Source organism: Lipotes vexillifer, unplaced genomic scaffold (assembly GCF_000442215.2).
Source record: "Lipotes vexillifer unplaced genomic scaffold, Lipotes_vexillifer_v1.1 scaffold2136, whole genome shotgun sequence".
Taxonomy (NCBI): Eukaryota; Metazoa; Chordata; class Mammalia; order Artiodactyla; family Lipotidae; genus Lipotes; species Lipotes vexillifer.
In genome coordinates this window covers 256316-270157 of record NW_006792995.1, presented here as the reverse complement: position 1 = coordinate 270157, position 13842 = coordinate 256316, and the positions used below count along the sequence as shown (strand labels likewise).

Here is a 13842-nt window from a genome sequence, read left to right as displayed (position 1 = left end):
AATAATGCCATTTGCAGCAACATGGGTGGGCCTAGAGATTATCATACTAAGTGAAGTCAGAGAAAGACAAATACCATATATCACTTATAAGTGGAATCTAAAATGATACAAATGAACTTATTTACGAAACAGAAGCAGACTCACAGACATAGAAAACAAACTTATGGTTACCAAAGGGGGAAGGGGGAGGGATAAATTAGGAGCTTGGGATCAACATATACACACTACTATATATAAAATAGATAAACAACAAGGTCCTACTGTATAGCACAGGGAACTATATTCAATATCCTGTAATAAACCATAACGGAAAAGAATATGTATGTATATGTATAGCTGAGTCACTGTGTTGTACACCAGAAACAAACGCCACATTGTAAAGCAACTATACTTCAGTGAAACAGTAATTGTTCAAAAAGTATGTATATGTATAGATTATTTACAGTTGTATTGAAATAGAGTTCATATGACACAAAATGCTTTGATTTAAAGTATACAGTTCAGGGGCTTCCCTGGTGGCGCAGTGGTTGGGAGTCCGCCTGCCGATGCAGGGGACACGGGTTCGTGCCCCAGTCCGGGAGGATCCCACATGCCGCGGAGCAGCTGGGCCCGTGAGCCCTGGCCGCTGAGCCTGCGCGTCCGGAGCCTGTGCTCCGCAACGGGAGAGGCCACAGCAGCGAGAGGCCCGCGTACCGCAAAATAAATAAATAAATAAAAAAAAATAAATAAATATACAGTTCAATGGTTTTTAGAATATTCACAATGTTGTGCAACTATCATCACAATCTAATTTTAGAACATTTTCAACACCCCCAGGAAAAACCCCATGCCCATCAGTAGTCTCTCCCATTTCCTACTTGTGCTGACAACACTGTGATTTGCCTGTTCTGGACATTTCATACAGATGGAATCATACAGCATGTGCTCTTTTGTGTCTGGCTTCTTTCACTTAGTGTGAATGTTTTCAAGGTTCACCCTGCTGTCACATATACCACTCTTTCACCTCTTTTCTATTGCTGAACAATATCCCGTTGTGTGGATGTACCACATTTTGTGTATCCATTCATCAGCTGATGGACGTTTGGGTTGTTTCCACTTTTTTGCTGTTATGAATACAGCTACTATGGCTCAATTTACTTTTTCAGATCTCACCTGCCACTCTGCCCTTCTCGCCTCCTAACCTTGATAACATCTGCCGTTTTCACTCTGACCGCTCCCAACCATTTGCCTTGATCAGAACCTACCACCGTCTCTTTCACTCCTCTGCTTTTGCCCACGCTGTTCCCTCTGCTTGGATGCCCTTCCCTTCTTCTCCACCTGTTGATCTCTGGCCCCTCCTTCGGGATCTAGCTCAGTGGTCACCTCTGTGAAGCCTCCTCAGATCTGCTCACATCTCTCAGCTGCCTCCCACCCCGTGCCGGGCAGCCCATCACGTATGACTGCAGTGTTACTTCCCCCTGGAGTCTGAGGGCACAGACTGGGTCTCGTCCATCTCTGCCTCCCCAGTGCCTGCCCTTCCTCTCTTGCATTTGAGTCTCCCATGCTCTGGCCACCTGCCTGTTGCAGAGATGGCGGTGCTTTAATGGTGATGGCTGAGGCTTTGTGAAATGATATCATAGCGTTATTTACCCGCCCCGCCCCCCCAAAAACCTGATGGGTCATAAGCATCTAAAACACCACATCGGTGAATGCTGGGACATTCGCTTTATTAAAATCCATTTATTCCCCTAGCACCTCTCTTTTATAAAGGCCAAACCAACAATAATAACGGTAAGAGCCATAATAATAACTGTCCCGAACACAGGGCCACTCCAGTTACAAAGCATGTTATCTCATTTCCTCATGGTTGGGTTGTTGACTTGAAATGCTGCTTTTAAGAGCATGGATGGAGAGCCTGGGGCTAATGGAATTTAAACTGGGCTGAGCCATGTCACCTTCAGACTCAGCCAGCACAAGCCTTTCCTGCAAGGGGGCGAAATGGACCCTTATTAGGCCAAAGGGCCTGTTTATGGAGTTGTTTTTCTTGGCAGCTGTCAGCCTGCATGAAGCAGGATGTAAACGGCGTCCAAAGCCTTGTGGAGGCCCTGCTCCCAGGTGCAGCCTCAGCTGCATAGGGCTCTTGCCCGTGTATGATGTTAAATATTCTTGCAGGGAGGAAACTCAAAGCTGTCTCATTCACTAAAATTCTTCTGTTCAGCATGGAAGTGAAGTGAGCAGGCCCCTGGGAGCCTCCTTCTGGGTCAGATTCAGCCCTACTTGGCCTATTTTGAGCCACAAATGAGGCTTTTCTTCTTTTATGGGGAAGGGGCAGGCACATGGAAAAGTCCCCAGGGCCTGCTCAATCTTCTCTGCCCATTACAGTAACTGGAGGCTAATGTGGCCGGGAAGCCTAATCCAGCCAAAAGCAATTACAGGCCTATGATTCCTCTGGGGCTGTGCCTTTCCACGTAGGTGTCTCATTTAACCAGCTCCCACAGCACACATTGATTGAGTGCCTACTACAAGCCGGGCTCTGATGACAAGAACGTCCCCAATTAGTCCCATGCTTGATGGTGTACGTGCTCCCTCCATGAGCACTTGGAGAGCTGGGGGGTGCGTGGTTTCCAGCATCTGGCTCATGCTCCAAATGCTAATGGGCCTTTCCTCCGGGCTGGGCGATTTTTAGGGAGGACCCAAGGCCCCAGAGCAGGGAGGCAGTTAAGAGGTCAGGCCTGGGAGTCAGCCAGGCCTGGGTCTGAAGCTCGGCTTGGCTGTGATGAGCCGTGGGAGCTCGGGCCAATTCCTCTACCTTGTCTGCTGGGTGGGAGAAGAGCCACCTGGAGGGGGAGCTGGGAGGACTGAGTGAGATGATGTGGGGCAGTGGTGCTCAGAGTGGCTCCCTGCACCAGCAGCATCAGCATTACCTGGGTTCTTGTAAGAAACATGAATTCTTGGGCCCCACCCCAGGCCTACAGAATCAGGAACTCTGGGGGGCGGGGCCCGGGAATCTGCATCTTAGCGAGTTTTCTGCATCTTAACAAGCAACTCCCTTCACCCCCCCCCCCACCCAGCACTTCCCCTGGAGTTTCTGATGCCTCCTAAATTTTGAGAACCACTGTAACTTAGAGCACTGGTTCTCCACCTTGGCTGCACATGCCTCTGGATGATGGCAGAGAGTGGATACTTCAAAATGCTGATGCCTGGGCCGCAGCCCAGATTCTGATTTACAGCCTGGACACTGGGAATCGTCAAAGTTCCTCAAATGATTCCACTGCTCAGCTGAGGTTGAGAACCACTGGTTTCGAGCCCTGCACGTAGCTGGAGCACATGAAATGGGAGCTGCTCTTATTATTGTTCCTCTTTGGACCAGACTGGGTGCAAATAATGGCTCTGTCACTGACCAGCACTAAGTTCTCTGGGTTTCAGCTTCCCCACCTCTAAAAGTGGCAAGATTAATCCAGATAACCACATGCAAGCAAAGGTCAGTGCCTCATTCACAGTTGGAGTTAAAAATAGGGAAAATGAGCCTCAGAGAAGACAGTGTCTTGTGCATGGTTAATTCCATAAGGATTCTTTATTTTGAAGTTTCAACATAACCACAGGAATGCATCTCTAATGGTGGAAATACTGACACCTCAGTGGGCTTTAGGGCTTTAGTGTGAGGTCATGGTGGCTTCCTGGCAGCCCTCTGAATCACAGGATCTTGGGGAGCAGGGTCAATCACCAGTGGAGGGAAAAACCATCATCTGGCCAGCCACACTTGGCTTATAGTATGTGGTTCCAATGCATCTTTTCAGTCTCCAGTATACCTTAAGACACAGACGAATGGACTATTATCACTTTCCCTCAAATACACACCACGATTTCCCACTTTTGTGCCTTTGTTTATGCTGTTTCTCCCTCTGGAATACCCTCTCTCTCCTATTCACCAGATGAGGAAGCTGAGGCTCAGATAGTCTGGGTAATTTGTTCAAGGTCACACGAGGGACAATGATTTTAAACAGGGGAATGTAGCTGTTTAAACTGGGGAAGGTAGCATTTAGATCCTGAAACGCAGCTCTGTCCTTCAAAGCCCAGATCACGACCTCCGCCCTATGACCCTGGTTACGGCCATGTTTGCCTCCTGCTTATGTCTGAGTGTCTCCTCAACCCTCTTGGAACGTGAGCCTCCTGAGGGCCAGCCTGAGTCTTACCCACATTTCCCCAGGGCTGTCCTTCCAGAACGGAACCAGAGGAAACAGGTCCTGTTCAGAATCCTATAAACTCCATCCCCAGATCACCCACATTGGCCGACTAACCCTGGCTGTGGGAAGACAGCACGAGGGGCCACAGTCTCCCCTGTAGGCCCCCTGCTGGACGTAAGCAGCCCACCAGCCTCCATGCCCCCGATGAGACTCGGAGCTTCAGAGATAGGGCTGCAAGGCCAGATGGGGGTGTGAATTTCTCCTAGTGGCGAGAATGTCATTGCAAGGCTGGATTTATGAATCAGACATGAAATCCAGGGCCAGATGGCTTCACAGGCAAATTGTACCAAATGTACAGAGAAGAACTTATACCAATCCTTCTCAAACTCTTACAAAAGATTGAAGAGGAAGGAACACTCCCAAAGACATTCTATGAAGCCACCATTAGCCTGATACCAAAACCAGACAAAGATACCACCAAAAAAAAAAAAAAAAAAAAAAAAAAAAAAAAAAGAATCAGGCATGAAGAATGGAGGAAAAGGGAAGAAAGCTGCTGTGTCCCTTAGAGGTGCCCCATAAACCGAATGGTATTGATTTCAAATGGAGGGAGATATGGCAATGTCATCTGGCCTCTGACAAACCTTCCTTTCCTATTTACATTAGGTTCAGACCAATGTTAAAATGACACTGGATTCCCTGAAGTCAACTGGCTCCTCATCACACTGAGCTCAACCGCCTTTGGGGACTTCATACCTGCTGTTCTCTGCCTGGAATGTTCCAACTCCCTTTCTTAAGCCCTAAGCCTCCCCATGGTTTGCCAGCTTCTCCTCAGCCTGCAATATTTCAGCGACACCTCATCCAGGGGCCTTCCTCAGTCTCCTGGGTCTGAGTCGCCATAGCTTGTTGGCTCACCCCTCTCTCATGCACAGCCCACTTTATACTGTAACTCAGAGTTACCCCCTCTGGACTGTGAGTCCCCAGGAGAAGAATGTCCTTTGTCCTTGTGTCTCCAGGTCCCAACACAGTGTCGGGCACATAGCAGGTGCTCAGTTAATGCTGTGGGCATGAATGGATGGTAAGTGGGAGGGGCAGTGTGCGGATGGGGGCCAAGAGAGCAGGAGATGATGACTCAGTACAGTGGCTGATCCACAGGTGGAGGGTTGGAGGGACCTACCGGTGCCCCGCACCTACCAGCAGGCTTCCAGGCAGGGGCTTACCTGAAAGATGGGGTACTTCACGTATCCGATCTCTATGCAGGTGTTGTCATTTGTCGGTTTGCTAGAGAGGAGGGCTTTGAACCTGAGGAGGAACATAAAAAGGGAGATAAGAAGACTCAAAAAGCCATCAACAGCTTGCAAGAGACTCAGCTCTCCGACGACAGAAACATGTAATGTCTTGTATCCCCTCCCACTCTGAAATACAATGACATATCCATAGATTGTTTAACATAATGCTCCCCCTTCTGATATGATTCCATAATTCAATCTGAAGTTAAAACTAAAAGTCTAAAGTTAAAAACAGTGTTTGGAACTGTTAAATTATCTCTCAAACAGGTGACTGGAAAAGGACAAACGCCTTTTAAAACCCCGTCCACCTTGTAGGGCCCATCACAAAGGCTGCCTTCTTCCTGGAGTCCTTCCTGATTCAGGCCTCAAGCTCCTCAGGCGCCCACGGAGCTCTCCACCTCCCTCTCCCCCCCCCCCCCACACACACACAAACAACCTTTAGCTCCAAGAGGGCAGGGACTGCTGCCTCCTCAGAGCCTACGCCAGGCTGGACCTGATGCACTGTAGGTATTTAATCAACATCTGTGGATTACCTAACCATCTCCCTATGTGGGTGATCTTCTGTCTGGGGTTTTAGGTGCATTTTCCTGCCACTGACTAAACTAAGCTCCTTGTGAGTAGAGACTCAGTCAGTGGAACACATGGATACTCAATACCTTTAGAAATAAGCTAAGCTGTGTCTCTTTTTATAAGTTAAACGTTAAATTTGAAATAATTTTAGATTTACAGAAGAGTTGCAAACGTCATACAGAGAGTTCCAGGATGCCCTTCACCTAGCTTCCCCCGATGTTACATCCTACACAGCCGTGGTACCTTTGCTGAAACTAAGAAATTAACATTGGTACAATACTGATCTAGTTCTTCTGTGGTGTCACAACCGAGAACCTTGCAAGGGACAGTGTATTTTTCTTGCAGTGGCAAAGCAGACATTTGGGGTATTAGGTTTTGGGGGGGGACACTGGAAATGCCAGGAGGCTTTTAGGAACCCAGGGAGTGTTGGCCACACAGCTTCATTAGTGACCTGGAAGTGGGTTCCATTTCTGGATCCCAGTGTCCTTACCCTCTGCTCACTCCCTGGCAGCCTGCCTTCTCCTCATTCAGCATCACTTTCTTCTCTGCCCATCTTCACCGATCCCTGTTCAGGTCCTGGGATAATACAGTTCTAAATGGTCAACTCCATCTCTACTCAAACCGAAAGGAGAAGCAAGGGCTGTAGCAGAGCTAGCAGGGACGGTGTTATACTACTGTCACTCCAGAGTCAGGGAAAAGTAAGGTTCAGGACCTCTGTGTTTTGGGTGGCTTATGTCAAAGTTCCCTGATATTTGGAGAGCAGGCCTTTCAAGGCTTCTGTGTAGGAGCTTTCAGGCTGCATAAGGACACCTGGCTGAGGGAGCTACAATCCAATCCATGCTCTGCTCATGAAGCTCTTTGCCCAATATGTGCCCCGTCTGCCTAGAGGAATGGTGCCCTGTCTAAGCCACATAATCAGGCTGCTGATTATGCTAGTGTCAGCCCTGTACTCTTTTTCCAAATTGTGGTTAAAACACATGTAACATAAAATTTACTGTATTAACCATTCTTAAGTGTAACGTTCACGTGAAGTGTGCTCACATCGCTGTGCAATCAGTCTCCAGGACTTACCCTGTCCCCGTTAAACAACTCCCCATTCCCCTCTCCAGCTCCACCATCCCCACCCTTCTACTTGCTGTCTCTATGAAGTTGATTACTCTAGGTTCATATAAATAGAATCATACAGTATTTGTCTTTTTGTGACGAGCGTATTTCACTTCATATAATGTTCCCAAGTTCATTCATGTTGTAGCATGTGTCAAAACCGCCTTCCTTTTTAAGGCTGAACAACATGTATACACTATGTATTTTTTAATTCATTCCTCCACTGATGGACTCCTGGGTGGCTTCCCCCTTTTGTCTTTGTGAATCATGCTGCCTGAACACGGTGTACAAATGTCCTGTACTCTTGGATCCTTGATTTTGAGAAGAAAATGTTCCAGTTCAGTGAGGATACCACCCAAATTGAATTTCAGAGAATAGAAACAGCCACCCTCGTAATTCAGTGCTTTCAAAATTGATGACACATACCTTGGAGAGGCTGTAAATAACAGCACTTTGTGAGCATAAAATGGTCTTCCTTCTACCAGAAAGGTAACATCTGACATTTCTTTATTGTTAAGGAAATGAGGATCTGGAACAGGAAAGGGAGAGAGGGTAGCTTTAGAGGAGAGAAGGGTGAGGTTTGGATTCCCCTTTTGGAAAAGTGCCCGTAAGTGCTGACAGGGAGGCTATGGCGTTAAAATACTCATTGGAGAGAAAGTGACCAAACAGGAGACAGAATCAGTTAAAGGAACACTCAAATCACTGAAATTCAGTTTCTTGTAGGAAACCTTCATAGCTTACTCGCGACTAAAAGTAGCATTTACCCTTAGAAGACTCGCCCCCAGCCCGAGTTCAGATGACTGTCAGGTGTGGAAGGTGACCATCCACTCCGCTGACCTCCAAGGAAGTCACCCCCCCCAACCTCGCTCCTCCTCAAGCTCAGCGCCCTCCCGCCCGAGAGAAGTGCTTCTGAAGAGCTGTCCCCTTGCTGCTGCGTTCCACGCGATCCGAAATCCAAGCTCTTTTCTCAGGGTCAGAGGCAAACGAGCCAGGCCCCTGCCCTCAACTCCAAGAATAAAGAAGTTGTATAACTACTTGTACAATGAGCACTCTAGTACTTACTGAGCACTCACGATGTGCCAGGCACCGTGTGAGCTGGCACTTACACGTGTAAACTCATTCAGTCCTGGGAGAAAGGGACGGCTGTCAGGTGCGCAGCTGGGGACACAGAGGCCAGGAGTCACAGGGACTTGGCCAAGCAAATGGCAGGTGGAGAGGCCAGGATGTGAACCTAGACATTCTGACTCCAGGGCCTGCATTGCTAAGCACCGGGATCCTCCGATTTACCTGTCATTTTGGCCATTTTTCCCGGGGCTACAAAAGGTGCCAGTCTGTCCTCAGCTCAGTACTTCGGTCTCACTGGGAAAATCCACCAACACTCCCGTGCACCCCTACACGGCTCCACCCCACCTGGCTTCTAAGTCAGACCCCTGGCCTGGCCCCATTTTGCCCAGGCCCTGCTGTAACTTGGACCCAGAATTTGCCTTCCTGGCTGATTCGCCCCAGGGGGTGGTCCTGGATGTCCTCCATTCATATTTCTCTGTCCGTACCTACAGCCACCTCACCTCTTCCCAATAAAAAAAGTTTTAATTTAAAACATATCAAAAAAAGCAGTAAAAAGTCAAAATCACCTGTAGTCCCTCTATCTTAAAAAAATTTTTTTTTATTAAAAAAAAATACAACAAGGGCTTCCCTGGTGATGCAGTGGTTGAGGGTTCGCCTGCCGATGCAGGGGATGCGGGTTTGTGCCCCGGTCCGGGAAGATCCCACATGCCGCTGAGCCTGCGCGTCCGGAGCCTGTGCTCCGCAACAGGAGAGGCCACAGCAGTGAGAGGCCCGCGTACCGCCAAAATACAAAAAAACAACAAAACCCAAACTTCTAAAACTCCCCAGGTAAAGGGAAGAGAGGCTATAGGGGAAGGCCCCAGCGTTGACTAACACTTCTCCACTTGCTTTAAAGACTGTTAACAGGCTGGAGTGACTTTCTCCCTCTTCTCAGCCACCTGCCTCCCTCCGCTGGGTCTCTCTCACTCCCACTGTCCACTTCCAACTAGACCCCACTCCTGCTTCCCAAATTGCTAATATCTCCTACCTTTAGCTCTTTTTACCATTCTCTCCCAGAATTCACTGGGAGGGCAAGAGGACAACGTACTATAAAAAAAAATAAGGCATGTGCTCTCCAATTTGCCACAGTCCCCACCACTCCCTATTGTCTCACACCAAACTAATTTCAATCATTTTTATGACCTGCCTGGCCCTACAGAGATGCCAGTTTGGAACCTTTGTCACTACTCTTATCTTTCCTTTCAAGAAGATTCCTAAGGAACTACTATTTGGCCACCTTTAGTTATCTGAGCTTGAAATGCTGTATTGAAGATGCAACACACTATTTGTTCCATATTCCACTTATTAGTAGTTATGTCCTTTTTCTTTCATCTTGTGAGCTTTGAGCCTCTCAGGCCTGCCTTTATTCTCTTGGTGCTAATAACCCTTGGGATTCCAATGCTTGGGCTGAAAACCAGGCCCTTTTAATTGCTGGTGAAAGAAATCTCAGCCAGTTCAGGAGGAAAAAAAATGTTCCCTCCTCTCCTATAGCTACAGGAAAGCAGATTTTATGCTGCATCAGTGAAACAGCCCTTGCAAATGTTTGCTCTAACAAGGGTGTCTTGTAAGGCACCAGCTGTCAGAGATTATTGCTATGTCCTGGCAATGTAACCTTCAATCTCTAAAGTCTGTTAATTTGATTGATCTTTATAATTTGTTGCCCTGATAATATTTTAATTAACACCTGTTTTCTACAAGGTAAGAACTACTAGCAGTTTTAGTACATTCTGGTTTGCCTACATGAATGGGCATAAAGAAAACCAGACAATTTTGGTTCAACTGCTAAGTTTTTCATTTTAGCATAAGAGTTGTATCATTTAAATTAACAGGTTATTCATGACAGGAACAAAAATGAAACAGTTTCATGAATTTAGCCTTTTCATTAATTTAAACTAGCTCACCTGTTTCAAAAGTAGGGGTTTTGCTAAAGGGTAGAAATTTTCAGATGCTTCCATTTCTCCAAAGTTTCCAGGTCTTTATAGGAAGAGGAAACAGGAAGTAGGAAAGTCCCCAACCTTCATGGCAAAGGGAGTCCTTTATCTTTAATATTTTATAACCCCCAGGCAGTGAGAGGCCCTCACGACAGAAGGTTCATGTTTCAGGATTCAAGGCAGCTGGGTGTTTGCCTTCTTGCCAGGCTGATCAACCAGGCTGCAAGCAGACTCAGGATCTTCCAAATGAAATCAGTGCCTGATGGAAAGGTTTCTTCTGGAAAACCCCAGAAGCCGGACTGGAGAATGATGGAATTGTGGCTTTGGGGGGACCTGGGTTCAAGCTCCAGTTCCACCTGAACTGATGCTGCAGCCTCTGAGAGCTTCTCTTTCTTCAGCTTTGACCAGGATGACACTGTGTGCCTCCTGCGGTGGCCCAGGGATTGCTTGAGAGAGAGTAGGTGAGGGGCTTTGCTGTGGCCAGCTCAATGCCAGGGTCAAAGAAGGGTGAAAAGTACTGTCACTGTCCCCAGCTTGTTCCATCTCAGGGAGGAGGGACTTCTTAGAGGGGAGGTTGGGGGAGAGCAGCCATGTACAGCTCAGCCTTCTCTGGGACTTTACCTGGCTGCTGGAAGTGCGTGGGCTCAGAAGGTCTTGGGCAGCCCGTCACTGTCGGTGACTTGCCATAGAAAGGCACTCAATGGAGGGATGAGATTTTGGCAAGTTCCCTTGTCCACACCGCCAAGGTATGCTCTCCAAAGAGTTTAATCGCATAACAAAGGTGACATCCTGATCTCCACTTACCTCACTCCAGTCTCCACCTTGTTTGCCCTCCAACACTCCCACCTCCTTTTATGGTGTTTGCTTGCTCCCTGCCCTCCAATCACAAAGCAACAGCGCAGGGCAGGACCCGGGAAGCACTTACCCAGGCGTGAGGTCTGTTTCCGTTTGATCTCTGTGAGCTTGGGGATGGGGTAGGGCCCATAGCAGTGAGTGAAGATGACACACAGCTGCTGGCTGATCACTTCGTTCTGTGGAAAGGAAAGAACAGCTCACACTGCTGGGGGCTGTGCACTCATCCAAGCTGTGCTGTAACAATGGGTTCCTCCCCCCAGGCGAGAAGAGCCCACAGACTTACTGCAGATTCTCAGAGAAATTCCCCCGACATCACACGTTCACTTTGCCCCTCAGGCCCTGGATTTGCTTGCTCTGTTTGTCCACTATTTCTAGCAGGTTCATTGGTGGAAGTTTAATTTGTAATTAAATCCTTTCTTGCTCCAATCATTTCTTTACTATCCATTAGAAAACAAGTTTTGTAACTCACAGGATGGAAAATAAGTTTTTCACCCTAAACACACCTTTATTAATACTCCAAAATTCTGGCAGCAGGTTAATTATCCCGAAAATCACAGCAGGAAGCCCTTTGGGTCCTGTTCTTGTGCTCTCCATGACCAAGATACAAATGCTCCTGATTTGGCTTTCTTCTGACTTTGATTCTGGTGCTGAGGCATTTCCAGATCCAGGAGTGCTCAGCTGAATCACTTCCTCCAAAAAACAGTGTGTGTGGGGAGGGGAACAGTTCTGTGATGCAAAACTACAGCTGCCCCAGTTGCTCAGGGAGCCTGTTTCTGATCGCCCTTCGCCCTTCACGTTCTTTCCTCCTCTCCCGTTGGGGCCTGTGCTGTTCATTAATCTCCCCTCCAACTGCAGGTGTGCAGGAAGGAAGCCCAGGAATCAGAGCATTTTTTGGGATGCTTTTTACTGGGTGAAGGGGGTTGAAACTAGGGGCTAAAATCAGAGGTCGATAGCTAGACATTTACAGTATATTAAGAAAAGTAGGTTACAACAAAATTTGTACCATGTATTTTTGGAAGTAAAATGCTACATATATACTTGGATGTATAAAGAAAGGTCTGGAAAAAGAGTAGCTACCGTTGGGTGGGATGATGATGTCTTCCCTTTTTATCTATATTTTCTGTAATAAACAAGTATTGCTTTGGTCATAAAAACAATAAATGTTATTTTTCATTTTAAAAGACAGGTTTGGGACTACTAATGATGTTAGCAGTTCTTATTCTTGAATCTGCTTCACTGTGTTCCTGAAAGAGAGGGATTACAGCTCAACCTATGGAAAGAAAACCCAACCCTTTGATCCTGCAAGGCACCATGTTACCTCAGAGGGGGTCCACAGAGGTGCCTAAGGAGATGCAATCATATTGGACAGAAAAAGGGATTCTGCTTTCAAAGATGATACCTTATGACCAGCAGCATTGGCATCACCTGGGAGCTTGTTAGAACTGCAGATCTGCAGGTCCCATCCCAGACTTCAGCCTCAGGTGGGCTGGGGGTTGGGCCCACCAGTCAATATTTTAACAAGTTTTCTGATGCTCCCTTTGTTTTGAGACCCACAAGCTTCATATATTGAAATTCGGTCTTGGGTTTGACCTGGGCTGGGGACTGTAAATTTGTTTCCTTTGGTCTAAAGCCTTAGCCACACAAACATGCTCCATCGACCAGCAGCAGTAGTATTGCCTGGGAGCTTGCAAGAAATACAGACTCTCATCCTAGGCCCACTGAATCAGAATCCGCATTAACATGCTCTGCAGGTGATTCCCATGCATACTAATGTTGGTGAAGCACCGGGTGGTTGGCAGTACTGTGGCCCCTAGAGGACTGCATGCCTTAACCCCTGGGACTGTGATATCATGAGATACCATGCCTGTGAATACGTTCTCTTTCAGAGTAAAAGGGACTTGGCAGGAGTAATTAAGGTCACTAACTAGACCTTTAAAGGGGGCGATTACTTTGGATTATCTGGGTGGGCTCACTGTAATCACATGAACCTTTAAAATGAGAGGCAGAAGAGGAATTCAGAAAGGATGGGCGAGAAGTGGAAGTCAGAGGGTCTGGAAGCCTGAGAAGGACTTGATGCACTGTTGCTTGAAGACAGCGGGGGCCACATGGTGAGCTTGAGAGGGAATGCAGGCCCCAACACTAGGAACAAAATATGACCCCCTAGCTAACCCCCAGGAAGGAAATGGGACCTCAGTCCTACAGCCACAAGGAACTGAATTCTACCCAAACCTGAATGAGCTTGCAAGTGGATTCTTCCCGGGTCTCTAGAAAGGAACTCAGCCCTGCTGATACCCCTGATTTTGGTCCTGTGAGACCCTAAGTAGAGAGCCCAGCCGAGACCTTGTGCCTGGACTTCTGACCAATGGAAACCATGAGAGAATAAATGGCTGTTGTCTTCAGCCTCTAGATTGTGGTCATTTGTTACTGCAGCAATAGAAACTAATACAGCTCATCTAGAGTTTGCCTATCATCATCCTTCTGACCGCAGCGTGCCTGACACACTGTGGATGCACAGTGAATACTTGCAGATCACAAGAAAGATGAGACCTGTGACCTGCAAGATGCTCTGTGCAGAGTGTGTGATGAACGGTGCTGGTCTCACTACCTGTACCTGGGGTTGTCTTGGGAGGCTTGCTGGTGAGTCAGCCCATCTCATCAACTCGGGGGAAGGAATGAAGATCCATTTCCTGGATTTTGTGACCCGTAAGAGAAGCCTGAGCAACCAGTGGACTCTTCGTGGGGCTTTTTTTTTTTTTTTTTTTTTTTTTTTCTTGCGTTATGCGGGCCTCTCACTGTTGTGGCCTCTCCCATTTGCGGAGCACAGGCTCC

At 47.5% G+C, this 13842-nt stretch overlaps 1 protein-coding gene across 2 annotated transcripts in view; it reads right to left on the bottom strand.

The window, feature by feature from the left end:
* Positions 1-13842, bottom strand: part of ABTB3 (ankyrin repeat and BTB domain containing 3) — a 122192-nt gene that overhangs the window by 12021 nt on the left and 96329 nt on the right. For both annotated transcript variants that reach the window (XM_007466189.1, XM_007466190.1), the window contains 3 exons: positions 11084-11189; positions 7550-7652; positions 5381-5462 (listed from right to left, as the gene is read on the bottom strand). In XM_007466189.1, the coding sequence (XP_007466251.1) occupies positions 5381-5462; positions 7550-7652; positions 11084-11189 (291 nt within the window). The remainder of the gene's footprint in view (positions 1-5380; positions 5463-7549; positions 7653-11083; positions 11190-13842) is intronic.